We start from the raw sequence: 22,081 nt of genomic DNA, 5'->3' as shown, positions 1-22,081 counted from the left end.
AAAAGAAAAGAAAAAATTACTCGGCAGTTAGGACCCAAACTGGGGATAAACAAATTTCCCAATCTCACACGTTTGATCAGTATGTCCCAAGGATAATAAGTAACAGTCAGAAGTGAGAACACGTAGTAAAAAAATTTGCTCATAAACTCCTTAAGAACTAGAGCCCAAGACAATAACAGAAGACCAAAATGGGGGATATAAAATTAAAGGAACTTGATAGTTACAGTAAAAATTCCACTGCATTAGACTGAATAACATTCAGCCATGGAAGCATCGGTTCTAAAAATATCAACTTGCAGGCTGTTTCCAAAAATGAGAACACTTCAAGAATAAGAGACAGCACATGCACATGTAAGAGAAAAGTCACTGTGCAGCTCCACTGGCCTAGTAGCCCACGCACTCTCAAAGCTATACCATATCTCAATTGATGTGTTCAATTAGTTATACTCAGTTACTTATATTTGTTTTTCTAATAACGGTGAGATATGAACTCTTCATATATCTTCTGAAATTCCTAATTCCACTGATATGTTGCAGGACATATTTCCTTCCCATAGCGGAGTCATACAAACTTTTTAAGAAATCTAAGACCACCGTGAATGTTGTTGGCTCGCCCTAGTTTCTAGCATGTGTTTCCAATTTTCAGGCATCTGAGACTGCCTGCAAATTAACGATTGATTGTATATGCTGTGAACAAGTCATGGACCCCTCAAGGAAATCTTGAAGTGTTAGAACTGGATCAAGCCCAGAAAACATAAGCGGATTCTGGTTCAAAGCTTAACTGCAAAACTGGGTACACAGATCACCAGCAGGGTCGTGAGATCATAATTTATGCAAAATAAATTATCAATATGAACATGTGGGATGAATGGCTCAATGAAAAAGGCAAGATTCCTAAGGAATCACTACGAGTATCTTAGAGGTGAGTTCTAAATCAATTCTTGAAGAACATAATGGCTTAAACTACACAAAGAAATGTGTGAGCAATTCCTTAACTCATTCATTATAATATTATTATCGTTAAGTTCAAGTGTCCATGCATCTTTTGAAATCAGTGATATGAAACAAAGTAGCAAAATGTGATTTAAAAGCAGTAACATTCAAGAAGAAAAAGGACAAGGGAAGCTGATAACTACTTGAACTCAATAAATATGCATTGGTTGTATATAAGAAGTCCCTTATGTTTTGATCCGATCACAAAATTCTAAGGCGAAATATTGTAGCTCTGCTCAGATATCATTACCTAGCACAACGATCATACTAATATTGCCGAAGAAAAAGGAATTGCATCAGAAAGAAGTGCTGAGCAGTGAAAAGGGAAAAGGTACAGGAATGATTCAAGCCTGCACGCCAGTCAATGATTTCATCTGTATATGACTATGATTACTTTCAGAAGGGGAAGAACTGTTAGGCAAGGCGTCGTAGGAGCCAGATCTCCGGACGCCAACGCTTTTTGCAACGACAGCATAAGTGATCATGACAATGACCACCAGAAACATCACATGAACCAAAAACAAGAGATCCAGAATAGCCACAGCTCTGAACTTGAATTCCTCAACATCACACTTGGTCGATCCCTCAACCCCATTTACCACATCAAGCAAACGATGACATCCTTCGGGAATAAATGCGTCAACGTAAAGGGACAATCCAGTCTGCAAAACCCAAAGCCCCTGCAAGATTAGAGAAGCTCCAAACCAATATCGGCAACGAAGAGCCTAGGCTTACAAGCAATAACTAGGCACAAAAGGGCAGCGGTAGCTGAAATGCGGGCAGAAACAGAGTTGCATTTCGCCTCAAGATCAGATGTCTGGACGGAAGCAGAGGCGGCGGAGACGGAGTATTGCAAGAAGAAAAGGGCAGAAGCCAGGGCAAAGATGAGATCATTGGGGAGGGGAAGAAGGGTGGAGGAATCGGAGAGGAAAAGAGAGAGGGAGAGGATGAGGAAGAGGAAGAGGACAGCGGCAGATTGGAGTGAGGTGAAACGGTGAACTGGGGTGTGACCTTTTAGGAGAGGGTCGGAATCGGAGGAAATAATGAGCTGATGGATGAAGGCGATGAGAAGACAGGCGGAGACGAGGTAGAGAGGGAGGTAACGAAGACGGTGATTCTGAGTATTGGAGGAGGAAGGAGGAAAGGGGTGGAAGGGTTTGGCGGAGTAGGAATGAGGGGATTTGAGATAGCTGCGAGTTGAGGCGATGAGGTTGTAGAGACCAAGTGACACCAATGCAGACGAGGAGAACATGTGATATAAGAGGGCCGCCATTGCTGATCAGAGTGTGAGAATTGGTTTCACCGGATGCCGGAGGAGGGTGGCTATTTGTGAGATCTTCGGCTGCCTACTCAAAACCAGAAACCCGATCAAGCCCTACCTGCGGGTTGCCAGCTTTCCTTGTCTTTTCTTCTCCTTCCCTTTCCTCCTCTCAAAAGTCAGAAGGCGGTGACCGGGTCTGGATCTATTTCCTTCCTTCAAAAGATCAAAAATCCTAACAAGAGCTTTGCAGTTTACCCTTTTGTTTGGCCTTCCCCTCCCCGTTGCACCTTGTTTGGCAAACTAGAGGGGAGGGTCCAAAACCTCCCCCAAATTAAGAGGCTCCCTTCCCCTCTATTTTCTCCATTAAAATTCATATAACGTTAGTGTTTGCCTATTTACAAAAGGAGAAAAAGAAGATTTAAATTAAAAGATTTTACATCTTCACGATAATAAAAATCATGCCACTTCCGCTAACGAAAGGGGCAAAAAAGGCACTACATCCAGTTAACACTAATTGTTGCCAATATATTTAAGGAGTCAATAAAAAATACTTATAATTTACAAAATCAACAAGAACGAAAGTCCCTCGAGGACTTGCAAACGTGAAAGATGTGCAAGTTTTCTCCGGATGAAGCAACAAAGTGCATTCATCCTTTTTAAGCCAGTAAATATTCGCATGTTAAAATTTAAAATTCAAATAAGTAATGTCTGTTGGCTATTTTTTTCAAATGAAAAAGGATTCAATAAGATTAACTCAAGTGGCGGGAATCATGTGAAACATAAATAATAGTTACTTTATGGTTAAAATCTTGAAATATATTTTTTTAAGGAAAAAAAAAAAAAGAGCTAAAGTATCTTCCTCCACCCAAGTACTAGAATTGATACACAAACAACACTCCCAAGGCAATAAGAGAACTGCCTCATTTCCTTCCCACTTGTCTTTGATTTGATACAGTCGTGGAAACGGATCAACTGCCGTGCAAACAAATGGTCCCTAACACAATAATGGCAACATGAAAAGAAATACACAGACATTTGGCATTAGTCAACCTCTCAAGTTTTAGCAGTATCGACTACTCAAGCATCTTTCCATTGGATATCAGGCCAGCTTTTTGTAGACTCGCTATTCCTTTCCTTCTTCGAACTTCCAGCAATGGACAGATTAGATATCAAAAATGCTGGCTGTGAAGGGCCGCCATACACTCTTGAAGTCTTAACACAGTTAAGGACTCACGGAATAAGAGAAGAATTTAACAAATTCACACCAAAATCAGGAAGGTGATACTGAGAAAGCCAAAAATCCGTCCAGCCAAATCATCCCATACCAGCATGTACGCGCTTGGATACTAAATGATGAGAAAAACAACGACGACGACCACCACTATAACAAAAATTACAAGCACCCACCAACACTGCACAGTAACAAAAATTCAAATATCCATAAATCATCAGGATAATGTAAGAGTAGCATGCAGCGACAAAACCATCATACTTAATACACAATAGGCAATGCCATGCGCAGATATTAAATTGGAAGTTATTATTCTAATTTTAATAAAGCTGACTTGCTTAGTTATGATGCAAGCCAAAAGTTTTAGAACGTGTTTGGTTTCATGAAGGAAATCACCAAAACCATGGTTTTAGTGATTTCTAACGTGGAACCAAATGTTTACTTATAACTCCCTTCAATTCTAAATGTAAGAGCTCGTCAACTAATTATCATAGATTAAGGATATTAGTCGAGTTAGTTATTTGTAAAAACATGCATGATTGTTTCCTTAAAACACCCCTCCTTTAAGTCATTTACATTAGAGTATAATCCACATAACTCATACATCATTTAGAATTCTAATTACAGGGCAAGGAAAAAAATAATAAAGATGGGGAGCAAAAGAGATTGGCATCTTATATTTACGACCAAAACAAACCCCCCAACCAACTCCTACATTTGGGACCAGAGGATTGGAGATTACGAGCATGTCAAGGTCTTTACAACTTACCCATGAAGACTTAGATTTCATACTTTTGGAAGCCTTGGCTAACTGTGTAGTAGCTTGGGTTGTTGCACCCGCAGAAGCATCAATATTTGATTGAATATCATCTGGCACGATGAAACAAACTATGAGGGAAACAGAATTAACTAAACATAGCAACAAAAAGCAAGCTATATAAACTCCCATTATGCACAATGGTACATCATTTACCAATAACAACCCCCTGCTCATGAACCAGAACGGCTAGGTCCTTGAATATTTCATTTACTTGTCCAATTTGCACCTCTACCTCCTTGATGCCCTGTTCTCTTTCTTCAATCATGGCCTCGTTGAATGCAATTTCATTATCCAATAAAAGTATCTCCCGCCTTCATTTTTATCATTGATCAAGAAAATCAGACCATCAATAACAGCTCTTGTTATAACCAGCGAGTTGAGTATGAGACAAACAAATTATGCATGGCACAATGGAGTAGCGGAAACTTTTACCTCTTTTGTTCTCTAATAAAAGGTTGGCTTTCCAGACCTATGCCAGTTGATTCTCCACCAGAGCCAAAGCTGTTTATCAAAAACATAAATAATGGAATTAGAAAAGAGAAGGGGGAGTAACAATTTTGAAAGTATAGAAGCATATTTATCATGCAAAGGATCATCAGACCTCGTTGGTAAAGAAGAAGCAGGAGCAGCAGGAAGGTAGGTAGATTCGCGCTCAGAAGCAAGCTGTTGCACTCTCTGGAATTCTTGTAACGTGGTTTGGAAATCTCTCGCCAGCTTAGCATCTTCAATTTTCTTACCAGACTGGTCCAACAAAGGATAGAAAATTAATGGAATAAAAAATCACCAGAATTTTTTCCCCCTTTCCCTCATTTAGGAAATTTGACAACATAAATATAACCAACCATTATGCTTCAAATGGGCCTAAATATAAGCATCAAATTCAGGGCCAAAGACAATATGAAAAGCGAAATAACAAACAATACGGCGGATTTTTCTTCCCTTTTCTAATTATCTAGTATTGAGGTAATTATTATGGGTAACAAAGTCATTTGAGACGCATCAATTAGGCTAGGAAAAACAACAAACAGCTGAAAGACAGAGTGAGAAATGAAGTAAATCATACATCAGCACCGGCAGCAAGATCGGATTCGCTCAAGGCTTTGAGCTTTGCAGAAGTATCCTTCACCAGCTGCAGTATCCGCTGCCTCGTATCGTGCCTACCAAATAGTACACAAATCGTCAAATCCAAACCAGCGGTTAAGTAACAAACAGAAGGGCAGTTAGTTTCGGAAAGTAGACAGAAACATACAGCTTCTGGCGATGACCAACGGTGTCTTTGACGGTTCCAATGGCATCAACGAGTCGTCGGAAAGTGGCAACGCCTGTATTGATCTGGAAAATCCCCGCAGCAACCGCCTGCGACGGCGATTGAGTTCGGGAAGCAGGTCGCTTGGGCCCGCCCTGAATATCTTGAAAACTCATCCTGGATTCTCAGTAGGTATCTCCAGTCGAATCGACTTCAAGTGAAAACCATGAACGAAAATGCAAACTAAAGAAAGCGGGTAGAATAGTCACAGCAGAGCAGAGAGCTTGTTGCGGCCAGTGTTGACTCAGAAAGTGACAAGCTCTTTTTTTCCCCCCTTCCGGATAGTCAGGCGATGAATCAATGGGGTAAAGGCAGCATATGGCCCCTTTGATTTGGATCAGAAGGCAGCGAAACGCATTAATGACATTAAGCGTGGCTCACAGCTAGCCGTTATGAGAAGGACCACACCGGCAAAATACGTTTACTCCGGCGGATACCGAAACCCTCCAGCCGATCTTTCGGCCTTTCGGCAATTAGTGCAGAGGAGAGAAGGGGCTAGAAGGCTGGGATCAATTAGTGCAGAGGAGAAATGGCCACGGGCCGTGGGTCCTATCATAATACCACGGTGTTTGTACTTTGTTCATGGTATTAGTTACGGTGCAGTCTAGTCAACGCATGGTAAATCGGGGAAGGAACGGTAGAGATTAGGGATTAGTCATGGGCCACAAACTCACTATAGGGACTTTTTTAAGAAAAAGAAAGAAAGGTGTAATAACTGATGTTGGCACAAATGGCAACCTCTCAAACTTTTTAAATTTAAAAATGTAAATAAAAAAATGATAATAAAATTTTTTCAAATTATATAAATAATAATTTAATTTTTTAAAATATTATAATTTTATTAAAATGTTAGAAAATTTTGTGTTAATAAATTGTAAATTTAAAATATTATTTTATTTTTATTGATAAGTTGTGATTTTTTGTTCAATTCTTATAATTCTTTAAATAAAAATTATTATTCATTAAATAAAAGTTATAAATTGGAAGAAAGGTGTAATAACTGATGTTGGCACAAATGGCAACCTCTCAAACTTTTTAAATTTAAAAATGTAAATAAAAAAATGATAATAAAATTTTCTCAAATTATATAAATAATAATTTAATTTTTTAAAATATTGTAATTTTATTAAAATGTTAGAACATTTTGTGTTAATAAATTGTAAATTTAAAATATCATTTTACTTTTATTGATAAGTTGTGATTTTTTATTCAACTCTTATAATTCTTTAAATAAAAGTTATTATTCGTTAAACAAAAGTTATAAATTGGGTTTGTTATTTTAAGAACATGTTTTTCAATAATTAAAATTATACTTGATAAATTATAATTTTTTATTTAATTCTTGTCATTTACGAAATAAAAATTTTATTCTTTAAATAAAAGTTATAATTGGGGCTTATTTGTTAATAACAAAAATCACACGTAACAGGTTGTGATTTCTTATTTAACTCTTGTAATTTACAAAATAAAAGTTGCTATTTCTTAATAAAAGTTGTAATTAGAACTTGTTATTTTCAATAAAGGTAAAATAGTCTTTTTACTTTAAAATTTATTTACATAGAAATCTTTAAGAACTCCAATAAAATTATAACATTTTGAGAGACTAAATTATAATTTATATAATTCAAAAAAATTTTATTGTTTTTTCCCAATGATTATTAGGAACTAATAACAATTACAAACTTAAAATTATTAAAATTTCAATAAAAGATTATGGTCTTGTAATAAATTATTTTTTTGTTGATTAACTTGATATTTATAATGGATTTCATAGTTTAATATATTTTCTAAGTAATGGCAAAAAATCAAAAATTATTGGCTCACAGTTTGCAACTAATTCTCGTAAATTTTTAATTAACATTACAAATAATTCTAAATGTATTTTCTTAATTTTTCAAGTGGTTTGCCTATATATTGAGAAAAAAAATGAGATTCATAATTGGTTCTTTTAAATTATCAATTAATGTTATAAATAATCTCAAGTGTATTTTATTAATTTTACAATCAACTATTTACATTTTTTTAATTGCAAACAAAAATCATAATCTATTGTTAAAATTTCAATAATTTAAAATATGTAATTGTCCTTAATATTTTTATAGAGTCCTGAATTGTCATTTTTTCAATGTAAATTGAACCTCTCACTTGATTTGAAAAAATTCGTGTAGTCAATTATAAGAAGTCATACAAAAGTACAAATGTAGCAAGAAATCAACTTACCTAAATGCTTCAAAATTGGATAATGGCCTATGGACATATGCAAGGTATTTTACCCGAGAGCTTCTTTTTTGAGTTTGCCTGATTACTCCCCACGTGGATTAGTTTTAAACTAGCTACAGTAATCTTCATGTATGAGTGAATAGATATATTATTGTCTAATGATAAATCTCACTCATTATGTGTACTACGTATTTAAATTCAATAATTATTCATCAATGTCTACTAATTCCTACTAGTTTATTATTGTCTAACAAGTATCCTAAAAATGATTAGTTGAAGTTTGACTGTCTTAAAAAAAACCTCCCATGAATGAGAAGACACTAATTTTGGATTTATTCAATAAGTATCATTATGGAAATACCACATCCTCCCGTAGATGGTTTTGATATCCACTTTAGGGCAACTTTGAATGAAGAAATGGAGCACACATGCTTAACCCCTCTCTCTCCTGACAACAACGTGTTAGAGAGCCTATAGCCTTACCTGTAAGCAAGCGACAAAATTTCAAATCTACACATAACAAATCATCCCAACTTCCACATGACTGATATGAGGAATGTTAAGGGCAACCACTGAATCCCTATAATTCTGCGTAGAAATGAATAGCCAATATCAACCACTAGTTTTTTCAAGGATGGTGACAACCTCCTTGCTTTCACATTTGTATGTCTCATTATATATATAACCCCACATCCCTTTGCTTCTATCAAATCCGAAAGTTCCTCCCTCATTGTAGAATCCATATCAATGTTATGTAGCATCTGAAACTTCACTTGGCTCCCGATAAATTTCAAGCTTTAATCCTCAATAATAGACTGTAAAATATGCTAGCTTAACAATCCTCCCAATAATAGGCTTGAACTTGATTGTGAGGAAATGCAACATGAACAAATTAATCCTGAATTCCTATCATTTATGAATTGTGATGCCATTGCTTTTGTTGTAACACACTAAATTTTTTTTTAAAAAATAATTTAACTCAACCATAGTTGGGTTATGTAACAGCCCTCCTGGGTCACCACTGCCTCTCCAGGGTCTTTTCCCAGGCGCTGGACAACACACATGTCACCACATGATTGCCGGCTTTCCCACTGGTGGTACAGTGGTTATTCCTCACCCCACCCTCATGGGGGTCTTTTGGAACCTCCCCAAACTCGAACCTCCAACCTCTACCACCTTAACGAAGTTGAGACGAAGTCTGGTACCATTGAGTCAACTTGACCATTTTTTTTTCACAGGAAAAGAATTGAAGAAACGAAAGGAAACGGGTGAGTTTTTATAAAAATTCAGAGGGTCCCACATTTTTTTATTATTTCTTCTTTCCTCTCTCCCCCTTTTTTTTATTATTATTATATATACGTAATAATTGTAGCACGCGGCGCCGAAAGCAAACTCATTCTTCTTCTTCTTCTTCCCTTTTTTTTTATTCACACCTTTTCTCTTTTTTTTATAATAATAATAATTTAATAATATTTTTAATTAATTAATTAATAATTTTTTTAAAAAAAATTTTTAATTTAGAATTATATCCTAAGTTATATTTAATAATTATTTTCTACTAATTTGCTTACCTCTAAATATTTTTTAAAATTTTTATTAATCAAAATTAACTATTAAAATTTAAATTGGGATGTTACATTTGTCATGATAAACTCTACAATGCTCTATATGAGCAGGGTCTCGAATTCTCCATCGTTGGTTTAAATGTCCTTGTATTGATATCTAACTGTGCACCTATACATACAATATGGTTTAGGGCAGATTCGCATAATAAGCACTCTTTGGGAGGGACATATAAAATAGGAACTGATTTCGTATAAATAAAAACCAACACCTGATGAAATGCAGGAAGGTTGGTGATGAGGCGAGAGAATATTGCCAAGACTCCTATTATTAGTTATGAGTAGATGATACCTCTTTTTGGGACACGAACAATTCCAAGCGTGGGGCCTAAACCTATTACCTATCTCAATGAATGTTTTTTTTTCATATCAAAATTGTACTTTTGAATAGTGCCATAATACCAAGTATACATAATAAGCAAAAAGAAGTAAGATAGGCCAAGAGGAACCCACCCTCCTTGTGGAACTTTCATGAGCACGCGCGGTTGATAGGTATAGACCCTTAATCACCTAAAAGAACAAAAGAAATACTACATCAAGCATGATATTTTTGTTCCAGATGAAAACAATAACAAATGCCATCAAAAACATAGTCACAAATGTTCTATCACAAAAGCAAGTCCTGGTCACCCAATACCAAAAAAGAATCAATTAGAAAAATAAAACACACATGCCATTTAAGTATTTAGTCAAAGAAACACATGCTCTTGACATTTTCCAAGCTCTCCAATATTATCCTATGAAATAGGCTAATATGACAGCCCCAGAGAAAAACTAGCCAAAATTCAACCAATTGTTGGGTAGAAAGCAAAGCATACCAAAATTGAAACACGAGGAAACAACAATAATCACATGAATATTAAAGGGCTTGATATTAAATCACTAGTTTACTTTTTATGGGAGTTATACTAAATGATAAAAGTGAAACACATCAATTGCAATTAAAGGAGTAAAAGGAAAAGGTGATATATGTTTATATCTTCATGTGTGTGTTGTCCGGGTTACAAGTAAGGAAAGAAAAAACTCTCCAGCTAAGAATAATTACCATAAGCATTTCCAATTAAAGTTATTTCCTAAAATCCAATAGTTGAAGTAAGAGTCAAGATCATTAGGATCTAGTTTGCTTCTGGGATGTAAATTTTTTCATATATACGTTTTGAGGTGTGCACAACTTTGACATATGGAAAGCAACTAAATGCATGGCACTATTTGATGATAGAGAAGGTGGCAGTTATAACAACCTGACTCCCAACAACTATTATAAAGGTTCCAATAATAAATACAGGCTAAAATACAAGTTTTGTAGGACCAATAAACATAAAGGAGCTTAAAATAACATAATATTAGTTTAACAAATCATAGCAAACAATATCGTTTAGTATGATAGTCTAATTAGCTATGAGTCATAAAAGTTTTTAGTAATACAATGGAGGTTTTTGGACCAAAATGTTGCTGGGCCTATGTACTGTACTACTAAACAAGGGTGCATCATAACAATAAATACAAGCTGCACAAAACATTGAATGATTGCAAGGTTATAGAGATAAATTGTCGCATATTCTTCAGACAATTCTAATAATCATTATCAAGTTATACCAACAAAATTATTGAAAGCTGTATTATTCATAAAGTAGCTAAGAATACAACCTGCAATCTTAAGTGTCATGCAATCTAGGGCCAAACTATCTAATATAGATATTACATATTGCAGAATTTGCTCATCATTTCAATAAATTGATCAACAAATTCCAAAATAAATTTCATTTTACATAAACAAAAGTAAAAAAGTGTGCTTACCCTAATTGAAAAGGCAGTAAAGTGATCAAGATCTGCGAGCATAGCTTCAAACCCTAGTGATACACAATATGCTCAGCAATCAGGAGGGTTTGTGTTCAAATATTCTCTCAAGAGTTTTGTAAACAAAAAGTCAATTAAGGTTATTAAATATTAACTAAAACTTAAGCCATAACATCTGTGCATAAAGTAGCACATAAAAGGGAATGCTATGTAGGCATGATCAAGTCTAACATACTAGCACTGTAAAGGAGAATCCTTTCAAGAGAATTCCAACCATCGAAACTAGTCTTTGAAAGAATTTGAATATGTAATTTAGGGATATCGCGCACACTATTTTTAGATTCCATAATATTGTATTATACAGCCCAACAGAAAAAAAAAAAATAGATGCAAGCCAGATTATTAGCAATAGGGCAAACATAAATTCTACTTTGTTGGTGCCATAATGTTAAAGAGCAAAAAGACCAACTAATATGATGCACGCAAGTAATACAAGTTCTCTTGCAAACAACATAAAACTTCTTAGAAAAAAAATCAACTTTCTAACTGATAGGATTAGATCATCAAATCTTAGAATGTCCAACAAGGGAGACCAAATAAAGAAAATAAATAACCTTGCATTAATGTTTTATGTACAACTTGCAATCTTGATATTGACGCTAAAACTACAGTCAAGGATAAGGTATAGTCAACTTACTAGATAATCTCATGGAAAGAGATAACCCTTTGATGTTATATGTATTTGATTTAGTAAAATAGCAATTCGATAAACCAAAAGTTGTATTTTGAGCTAGTAGAGGATGTTTTACTAGCAAGAAATGTACACAACAAAATGCTTTCAAGGATATTAGCCATTTGGTGTAACACCCTCAAATTTACAAACCAATTTTTCGCAAGTTATTAATTCAAGAAATCATTTTTTTTTTCATTGAACCCTTATCATACCCTTATCATGGTAGAAAAATTTCTACCATGATACATCCAAGACAATATACCACAGGTCTTAAAATATCTCAAAAAGCAATTAGAACCATGAGGGACAGACATGATCCTCATAGCATGTTATTTAAATTAGGTCATGAATCAAAAGGGACAGACATAATCCTCTTGGACATATAAATGCATTTAATAAAAAGGATTAGAGTTTACATGCTCCATAGACAAGATATGTCCTAAGTTGGCACAAGATACATTGTATAATCCAAAATAAGAGGCAACGTAAAAGATGGTGTCTCATACACCATAATTACACCTCTGGTGCTTTCTCGGCCGGATTCGCTCCTGTAAAAATATTAACCACGGGGAATGAGACTTAAAAGTCTCAGTAACCAAAAATTAATATGTAATGATGCATGCGGATGTAACTAATCATGCGATTGCTAAGTGGGCACACAAAACATTTAACCGAACAATATTTTCAAACAAACCGAACAAGTATTTAATTGCATGACTGCACCTTATATCCTCCTTTCACCATGCTCGGACGCCAAATCACCCGGCCAAAGGTGAGTTGGACCAAGCGACACGCCACTCATTGGGTCCAATGAGGGCTTACCACGTGGTAATAATTAACCGAACAGAAATTCCCATTAACACCATACATTAAAATACCCTGACAAGTCATGCATCATTCAAATATCCAAACAGGAATATATCCGAACAATAATATCTCATCATGATAAACAAAAATAAATTTTTAACCCACTTGGCAATAATTTCAAACAAGTATATACAGTATTTATTTTCAATAATTCATAATTTTTCCAAACAACAAAACAACACATAACCATTCACAAACACACTCATCACAACACATTAATAATGGTTACCTTGTGTCTTGAATAACAAGTTCCCCTTCACAACTCCTTTTTCACCACTATCTTTGTCAATATAATCTACATAATTATTTCACAATACTATATATTAATTTTACATTAAAATAAATAACTCTAATTTAAAGAGTTAGAAAGTCTTAAATCTATAGTCCATATTAACACTAATTTAAGATTTATGCCTTATTTAACTTCCCAAATTCTTTTCTAAAATTCTCGTACCCTAATGAACTATTTTTTTTTATCCTCAATTCACTTCTAGTATCGCAATTTCATCCTTCTACATTCTAAAAATTCATCAAAAATAAATTAAAAATTTTAGAATTATCCTGAAGCCTCAAATCACCTTTCTATAACCTCAAAAATACCTATTCATACTTAAATAAATATTTAATAATCATAGATTTATCCCTACATCTCAGATTCCACATAAATTCAACCATATAGATCTAGATTTTAACTCAAAAATTCTTAAACATGAGTTTCAACCTTAAGAAAATATTCTATAATATTTACTATATCCCTAAGAATTTTAACCTATATTTTTAATCCATCATATCATCAGATTAACTATCCTATAGAAAAATCCTAATCAAAATATTTACTCTATCCTACAAAATAATCATATCACTAGAAAGCTAATATTATTTAGAAAATAACTATAAAATTAATTTTGTAATTAAATAAATTTTTAAATGCTAATCTAAACAGGAAAGTTAGAACATACCTGAAGAAAAAAGAAAATAATCCCCCCTTGCGAGAAAACGCCGAGCAACGTGAGAGGAAGAGAGAAAAATAATATAAAAATGGGATTGTGAGTCCCAAAATTATATTAAAAAAAAACTATAGGTTTGAATTTAATTATTCAAACCTTTGGGCCCAAAGTTGCAATTTTCTCTAAATTGCATCTTAGCCTCTCATGCTTCCTAATGCACACACCCCCTCCTTTTTATACATGAAGGCACCTCTTCTCTTCCCTCATCTAACCAATGTGGGACTTAGAAACAACAACCTTCCACCCCCCCTTTTTTTGTTCCTTCTACCTTCTCTTTTTTTTTTAACACACACATAAAAAAAATTATTTATGTATTATATCTTAACTAAATATTGCTTATGTGTTTTAAATTTAAATTTTTAAATTCATAATTAAATACCTAATCATAATATTATTTCTAAATAACCTCAAATAATATAAATTCCTATTATTATCATTTTTTTTCTCAAAACCTAAATTCCACAATTTCTTTATTATATAAAAATCAGGATGTTACAATTCTCCCCTCCTTTTAGAAATTTTGTCCTCAAAATTTAATAGATAAGCTTAGAAACTATGTACCTAAGCAAATAAATGTGGATAATCTCGCCTCATACTCTCCTCGGTCTCCCAAGTAGCATCACCTAGGGCTCCACCCTTCCAAATCACCTTCACGAGTCGGATGGTCTTATTGCGTAGTTGTTTGTCCTTAAAGTCCTCAATTCGCTCCGGTTCGGATCTAAAGGTCAAATTCTCCCTCAATTCTACTTCTTCAGGTTCAATAACATGGGAGGGATCCGGGTTGTACTTCTTCAACTGTGATACGTGGAACACATTATGGATACCTGCAATCTGTGGAGGTAATGCAACTCTATATGCAGTAGATCCAATTCGCTCCAAGATCTCATACGGGCCCATAAATCTAGGTGTCAATTTCTTTGCCTTAATGGATCTACCAATGCCTGTCACTGGAGAAACCTTCAAAAATACATGATCTCCTACTTCAAACTCTAACGGCCGTCTCCTCTTATCAGCATAGCTCTTCTGTCGGCTCTGAGCGGTTAGCAATTTTTGCTTAATCATTGCAATCTTCTGGGTGGTTTGCTCTACAATTTCTGGACCAATGATACTCCTCTCACTTAATTCTGTCCAACATAAAGGCGATCTACACTTCCTTCCATACAAGGCCTCATAAGGCGCCATCCCAATACTAGAATGATAGCTGTTATTATAAGCAAATTCAGCTAATGGCAAATGATTATCCCAACTACCTGGTAGTTCAATGGCACAAGCTCTCAACATGTCCTCCAAAGTCTGGATCGTCCTCTCTGTTTGTCCATCTGTTTGGGGGTGGTATGCGGTGCTAAAACTCAGTCTGGTACCCATAGCCTTCTGTAGCGCACCCCAAAAGTTTGAAGTGAACCTTGGGTCACGATCTGACACAATTCTAGAGGGTATACCATGAAGTCTAACTATCTCCTTAATGTATATCTCAGCAAATTTCTCTAATGTAGAGGTAAACTTGATCGCCAAAAAGTGAGCTGATTTGGTGAGTCGGTCTACTATCACCCAAATAGCATCCTTACTCGAGGGTGTTCTTGGCAGTCCAGTGATGAAATCCATAGAAATATCATCCCATTTCCACTTTGGAATATCTAACGGTTGCAGTGTTCCAGCTGGCTTCTGATGTTCTATCTTTATCTTCTGACACGTTAAACATCTAGAAACAAATTCAGTTACATCTTTCTTCATTCCTGGCCACCACCAACCTCGCTTCAAATCATGGTACATTTTAGTTATACCGGGATGAATTGTATATTTGCTCCTATGAGCTTCTTCTAAAAGGATATTCCTCAATCTTGGATCATTAGGTACACAAACTCTACCTTTATACTTCATCACTGTGTCCTCAGAGATGGTAAAATTTGGGGCCTTACCTACCACTATCTCCTTCCTTATATTCCTTAAGTAGTCATCACTTTGCTGTGAGACTCTGAGATCTTCCCAGAATTTGCTCTCAAAGTCTGCTACCTGGAGTGCGGCCATTTGATGTTCAATCACATCTACTGGAACATCATGAAAACTGTTCCATAAATGATATTCATGAACCATCAAATGTGCAGCATGAATAGTCTTTCTACTTAAGGCATCAGCTACCACGTTAGCCTTACCCGGATGGTAATGTAATTCAAAGTCATAATCCTTTAGAAATTCCATCCATCGTCGCTGCCTCATATTAAGCTCTTTTTGATCAAATAAATACTTCAGGCTCTTATGGTCACTGAAGATTTGAAACTTAGATCCATACAAGTAGTGTCTCCATATCTTTAGAGCAAACACAACTGCAGCTAACTCCAAATCATGAGTAGGGTAATTTTCCTCGTGTGGTCTCAACTGTCTGGAGGAATAGGCAACCACTCGGTCATTTTGCATCAAAACACATCCTAAACCCTTTAAAGAAGCATCAGTGTACAGAGTGTACGGCACCACAGGGTCAGGAATAGTCAATACTGGAGTAGTGGTTAACCTCTTTTTCAATTCTTGGAAAGCAGCTTCACATTTGTCAGTCCAAATAAATGGGGCATCCTTCTTAGTTAGCTTAGTTAAGGGCATCGCAATTTGCGAAAATCCCTTAATAAAGCGACGATAATAACCTGCTAGACCTAAAAAGCTTCGTATCTCTGTAACAGATTTTGGCTGTTCCCACTTCATCACTGCATCAATCTTACTAGGATCCACCGCAACTCCATCTCTGGACACAACATGGCCCAAAAACTTTACTTCTTGGAGCCAAAATTCACACTTGCTTAATTTGGCATAAAGCTTATGTTCCCTCAAAACTTGCAAGACGATTCTTAAATGTTCACCATGAGCCTCCTCATCCTTTGAATAAATAAGAATGTCATCAATAAACACTACTACAAACTTATCTAAATAGGGTCGAAAGATCCTATTCATGTAATCCATGAATACCGCAGGAGCATTCGTAAGTCCAAACGGCATCACCATGAATTCATAATGCCCATATCTCGTCCGAAATGCTGTCTTAGGTATATCCTCTGCTCTCACTCTCAATTGGTGGTACCCTGACCTTAAGTCAATCTTTGAGAAAACTGCGGATCCCACAAGCTGATCCAGCAAATCATCGATTCTCGGAAGTGGATATTTGTTCTTGATGGTTACTTTGTTCAATTGTCTATAATCAATGCACAATCGGAGGCTTCCGTCCTTCTTCTTTACAAAAAGGACTGGAGATCCCCAAGGTGAAACACTCGGTCTGATGAAACCCTTCTCAAGTAGCTCTTCGATTTGCTTTTTCAGTTCCGCTAACTCTGAAGGGGACATCCGATAAGGAGCCTTAGAAATTGGCCCTGTACCGGGTACCAATTCAATTGAGAACTCTACCTCGCGCTTTGGGGGTAAACCGGAGACTTCGTCTGGAAATACATCCGCAAATTCTTTGACAATTGGGATATTCTTCACGCCTTCATCAATCTAGCTTGGATAGAGAAGAAAACCATGTAGGCCTGGCAACCCTTCTTCATACATCTATCAACTTGCGCCGCCGACAAGAAAACATGATCTTGAGTCTCGACTGGGGTCACCGACAAAGAAGATAAAGACACACTCCTCTCTCTACAATCTAGGATAGCACCATTTGCAGCCATCCAATTCATTCCCACAATTACATCCATACCTCTCAGTGGTAGGATAATTAAGTCCATAGTTGTTTTCCTATTTTTAAACTCGACTACTAGGTTAAGGCATGCCTTAGCGGTCCTCACAGATTCTCCCGCAGGAGTAGACACATTCATATCAAACGGTAAAATACACACAGGCAAATCAAGGTTCTTTACACAAGTTTCAGAAATAAAAGAGTGTGTAGCACCCGAATCAAATAGTGCAACAATATCATGATGAAGGATTTTGATGTTACCTCTAATGGCATCTGGGGAGTTCATGGTGTCCTGAGTAAGAGCAAACACACGACCAGAGACAGTAGGATGTTGGGAAGGGTTCTTCATATTTGAGCCCTGGTTGTCCCCACAAAACTTTGCAATGTGACCGGGTTTCCCACAAATGTAACAGATCCAGCACTGTCCGAAATGACGACGCCCGCATTTAGTGCACTGTTGAGAGCTCGCTGTACTCGGGGCAGGGGTAGATACTGTTGGGCTCCTCTGTGACCCGTAATAACTACTATGATAGCTCCTCTGTCCTTGGCCCCTTTGAAATGGACCCTTCTGCCTTCCTTGGTTCCATGAGCTACTCGAACCCTGATGGTTTTTCTTCATAATGCCTCCGGTGGGTCGAGGGTAGGTTGGGGGTCTACTATATGAATAACCCCTCTTCTCTCTCTCAACCTCCTTCTTACTGCGAGCTACTACTTGTAGTTTTATGCACATTTCATCATAATCTCGGATATCTAGATGAGCCAATTGTTCCCTCAATTCTGGTCTAGCCTTCTCCAATAAGCGCTTAGCCTTCCATTCGGAATCATCCCTATACTGCAGGTACGTGGAGTATCTAGATAACTCCTGAAACTTAGCAATGAATGTGTCCTCATCGAGGTTCCCTTGCTTAAAGGCATGGAATTCCGCTTCCTTCTCAGACCTTAACTCTGATGGAAAGTAATGCCTAAATAATTTTTCCTTGAATTCCTCCCAGGTGAGTGTAGAATCATCCCTGGGCCCTGCTGTCTCCCACCAATCTCTTGCTCCTTTCACTAGGAGCACTAATGCTACTTGTACTTTTTGATTGCTGGTGCATGTGACTACTCGAAAGATGGATTCGAGTCTCTTCACCCATTCCTCTACCACGGATGGTTTAAGGTTACCATCAAACGTAGGAGGGTTAAACTTCCTAACAGTTTCCCACACATCAGTAATGGTCGGTGGGGCTCTCTGTTCCTCCTGCCTAATTTCTTTCCTTCTAGACTCATGATCTCTCAGAGTGGCAGGATGTGAGGAACTGCCTTCCCCCACATGACTCTCAACATGAGCCCTATCTCCATTTTCAGTTACCTTTTGCCTCTTTAGCTCCGTCAACTCTTGTTCGTATCCTTGAACCTTGTCTGTTAATGTTTTTACAAGCATTCTTAATTCCGCCAAGTCAGGCTCCTCATTTGGCAGTGGCGGTGGCAGGTGCTCATGTTGGAATCCTGAGTTACCACGAGTAACAGGCATTTTCTCTCCCCTCCTAAAGGATACAAGATATAAATAATAAAATTAGCCTAGCTATATCATGGCCATACAATGAGAAGCACCATAACAATGTATATTGCCAACCGACTATATGCTCTGATACCAATATGTAACACCCTCAAATTTACAAACCGATTTTTCGCAAGTTATTAATTCAAGAAATCATTTTTTTTTTCATTGAACCCTTATCATACCCTTATCATGGTAGAAAAATTTCTACCATGATACATCCAAGACAATATACCACAGGTCTTAAAATATCTCAAAAAGCAATTAGAACCATGAGGGACAGACATGATCCTCATAGCATGTTATTTAAATTAGGTCATGAATCAAAAGGGACAGACATAATCCTCTTGGACATATAAATGCATTTAATAAAAAGGATTAGAGTTTACATGCTCCATAGACAAGATATGTCCTAAGTTGGCACAAGATACATTGTATAATCCAAAATAAGAGGCAACGTAAAAGATGGTGTCTCATACACCATAATTACACCTCTGGTGCTTTCTCGGCCGGATTCGCTCCTGTAAAAATATTAACCACGGGGAATGAGACTTAAAAGTCCAGTAACCAAAAATTAATATGTAATGATGCATGCGGATGTAACTAATCATGCGATTGCTAAGTGGGCACACAAAACATTTAACCGAACAATATTTTCAAACAAACCGAACAAGTATTTAATTGCATGACTGCACCTTATATCCTCCTTTCACCATGCTCGGACGCCAAATCACCCGGCCAAAGGTGAGTTGGACCAAGCGACACGCCACTCATTGGGTCCAATGAGGGCTTACCACGTGGTAATAATTAACCGAACAGAAATTCCCATTAACACCATACATTAAAATACCCTGACAAGTCATGCATCATTCAAATATCCAAACAGGAATATATCCGAACAATAATATCTCATCATGATAAACAAAAATAAATTTTTAACCCACTTGGCAATAATTTCAAACAAGTATATACAGTATTTATTTTCAATAATTCATAATTTTTCCAAACAACAAAACAACACATAACCATTCACAAACACACTCATCACAACACATTAATAATGGTTACCTTGTGTCTTGAATAACAAGTTCCCCTTCACAACTCCTTTTTCACCACTATCTTTGTCAATATAATCTACATAATTATTTCACAATACTATATATTAATTTTACATTAAAATAAATAACTCTAATTTAAAGAGTTAGAAAGTCTTAAATCTATAGTCCATATTAACACTAATTTAAGATTTATGCCTTATTTAACTTCCCAAATTCTTTTCTAAAATTCTCGTACCCTAATGAACTATTTTTTTTTATCCTCAATTCACTTCTAGTATCGCAATTTCATCCTTCTACATTCTAAAAATTCATCTAAAAATAAATTAAAAATTTTAGAATTATCCTGAAGCCTCAAATCACCTTTCTATAACCTCAAAAATACCTATTCATACTTAAATAAATATTTAATAATCATAGATTTATCCCTACATCTCAGATTCCACATAAATTCAACCATATAGATCTAGATTTTAACTCAAAAATTCTTAAACATGAGTTTCAACCTTAAGAAAATATTCTATAATATTTACTATATCCCTAAGAATTTTAACCTATATTTTTAATCCATCATATCATCAGATTAACTATCCTATAGAAAAATCCTAATCAAAATATTTACTCTATCCTACAAAATAATCATATCACTAGAAAGCTAATATTATTTAGAAAATAACTATAAAATTAATTTTGTAATTAAATAAATTTTTAAATGCTAATCTAAACAGGAAAGTTAGAACATACCTGAAGAAAAAGAAAATAATCCCCCCTTGCGAGAAAACGCCGAGCAACGTGAGAGGAAGAGAGAAAAATAATATAAAAATGGGATTGTGAGTCCCAAAATTATATTAAAAAAAAACTATAGGTTTGAATTTAATTATTCAAACCTTTGGGCCCAAAGTTGCAATTTTCTCTAAATTGCATCTTAGCCTCTCATGCTTCCTAATGCACACACCCCCTCCTTTTTATACATGAAGGCACCTCTTCTCTTCCCTCATCTAACCAATGTGGGACTTAGAAACAACAACCTTCCACCCCCCCTTTTTTTTGTTCCTTCTACCTTCTCTTTTTTTTTTAACACACACATAAAAAAAATTATTTATGTATTATATCTTAACTAAATATTGCTTATGTGATTTTAAATTTAAATTTTTAAATTCATAATTAAATACCTAATCATAATATTATTTCTAAATAACCTCAAATAATATAAATTCCTATTATTATCATTTTTTTTCTCAAAACCTAAATTCCACAATTTCTTTATTATATAAAAATCAGGATGTTACATTTGGTCTATAGTGATTATTACTTCAATCAATTTTAGGATAAAATAGGAAGGTTTCCTTGTCACCTAGTAATGCATATTAGTAGCTAACCGTTTCACATTAGATCCTAATCTAAAAAACATGATGCGATCCATCTTTTCCCCTATTACAATATTATTAAGCTTGCTCTCAACAATATTGCTTAATAGATGCTATATAACATTTACAGATTCTTCTCAAGTAATTAAGGTAAAAGTATTCCACGCAAATTGGTGATTACAGATAATACCTAAGATTACAACAACATGTAACAAATAAATAAATGAAGAAGAAAAAATTGTTAGTTGGGGGATTAGTTAATTAGGTTCTATTATAATAAAGGGATGAAGAAAGCCTATATAAGGGATCTTGAGTGTGAGTCAGATGTTATGCTTAACGTGGAAAAACCCAGAAATATATTCACTTCTCTCTCTGCCTCTATTTCCTTTTTCTCTCTTGTATCTTGTCCCTCATCTTTCTTTCCTATTTCTCCTTTGTTTTATTATATTTCTCTCTTATTCTTCCCTCTTCATCTCCTTCTACCATATCAGAGTTATCCAAAGCCTATCTTTCCTCACCTTTATATGCCAGAAACGTGTTCCTAAGTTGCGTTCAAGAAGATGACAGATCGAAATGATGCAAGACTTTATACATTAAAGAATCAATTCTA

At 35.6% G+C, this 22,081-nt stretch overlaps 2 protein-coding genes and 1 pseudogene across 2 annotated transcripts; all 3 read right to left on the bottom strand.

Annotated features, from left to right (window-relative positions):
• Positions 1-126: 126 nt before the first annotated feature.
• Positions 127-2,613, bottom strand: LOC129298549 (uncharacterized; annotated as a pseudogene).
• A 497-nt stretch (positions 2,614-3,110) lies between these two features.
• Positions 3,111-6,098, bottom strand: LOC129298550 (syntaxin-22-like). Its single transcript, XM_054936966.1, has 7 exons — positions 5,555-6,098; positions 5,369-5,462; positions 4,907-5,046; positions 4,738-4,806; positions 4,459-4,616; positions 4,255-4,355; positions 3,111-3,666 (listed from the first exon to the last, which is right to left on the bottom strand). The coding sequence occupies exons 1-7, from the start codon at positions 5,725-5,727 to the stop codon at positions 3,601-3,603; spliced, it is 801 nt and encodes a 266-aa protein (XP_054792941.1). The 5' UTR covers positions 5,728-6,098; the 3' UTR covers positions 3,111-3,600.
• Positions 6,099-8,110: 2,012 nt separating this feature from the next.
• Positions 8,111-21,020, bottom strand: LOC129298548 (uncharacterized). Its single transcript, XM_054936965.1, has 7 exons — positions 20,849-21,020; positions 20,118-20,183; positions 17,774-19,570; positions 13,080-13,145; positions 11,251-11,303; positions 9,907-9,963; positions 8,111-8,314 (listed from the first exon to the last, which is right to left on the bottom strand). Exons 3-7 carry the CDS (start codon positions 19,020-19,022, stop codon positions 8,303-8,305), a joined length of 1,437 nt encoding a protein of 478 aa, XP_054792940.1. The 5' UTR covers positions 19,023-19,570; positions 20,118-20,183; positions 20,849-21,020; the 3' UTR covers positions 8,111-8,302.
• Between the last annotated feature and the right edge of the window lie 1,061 nt (positions 21,021-22,081).

This window comes from Prosopis cineraria, unplaced genomic scaffold, assembly GCF_029017545.1.
Source record: "Prosopis cineraria cultivar Desert tree isolate PC_DT_omini unplaced genomic scaffold, ASM2901754v1 PC846, whole genome shotgun sequence".
Taxonomy (NCBI): domain Eukaryota; kingdom Viridiplantae; phylum Streptophyta; class Magnoliopsida; order Fabales; family Fabaceae; genus Prosopis; species Prosopis cineraria.
This window is presented reverse-complemented; position numbering and strand designations above follow the sequence as displayed.

What these genes read in the sequence shown, in the direction of transcription:
- LOC129298550 (XM_054936966.1), bottom strand. Translation starts at nt 5,727, where the DNA reads ATGAGTTTTCAAGATATTCAGGGCGGGCCCAAGCGACCTGCTTCCCGA. An exon ending in TGAGCAGGGGGTTGTTATTG is followed by an intron (nt 4,356 to 4,458) that starts GTAAATGATGTA and finishes TCATCGTGCCAG; the next exon opens with ATGATATTCAATCAAATATT. An exon ending in TGAAATCTAAGTCTTCATGG is followed by an intron (nt 3,667 to 4,254) that starts GTAAGTTGTAAA and finishes GTTACTGTGCAG; the next exon opens with TGTTGGTGGGTGCTTGTAAT.
- LOC129298548 (XM_054936965.1), bottom strand. Translation starts at nt 19,022, where the DNA reads ATGCCTGTTACTCGTGGTAACTCAGGATTCCAACATGAGCACCTGCCA. An exon ending in CTTGTTATTCAAGACACAAG is followed by an intron (nt 11,304 to 13,079) that starts GTAACCATTATT and finishes GTGTATCACTAG; the next exon opens with GGTTTGAAGCTATGCTCGCA. An exon ending in TTACTGCCTTTTCAATTAGG is followed by an intron (nt 9,964 to 11,250) that starts GTAAGCACACTT and finishes TTGTTCTTTTAG; the next exon opens with GTGATTAAGGGTCTATACCT.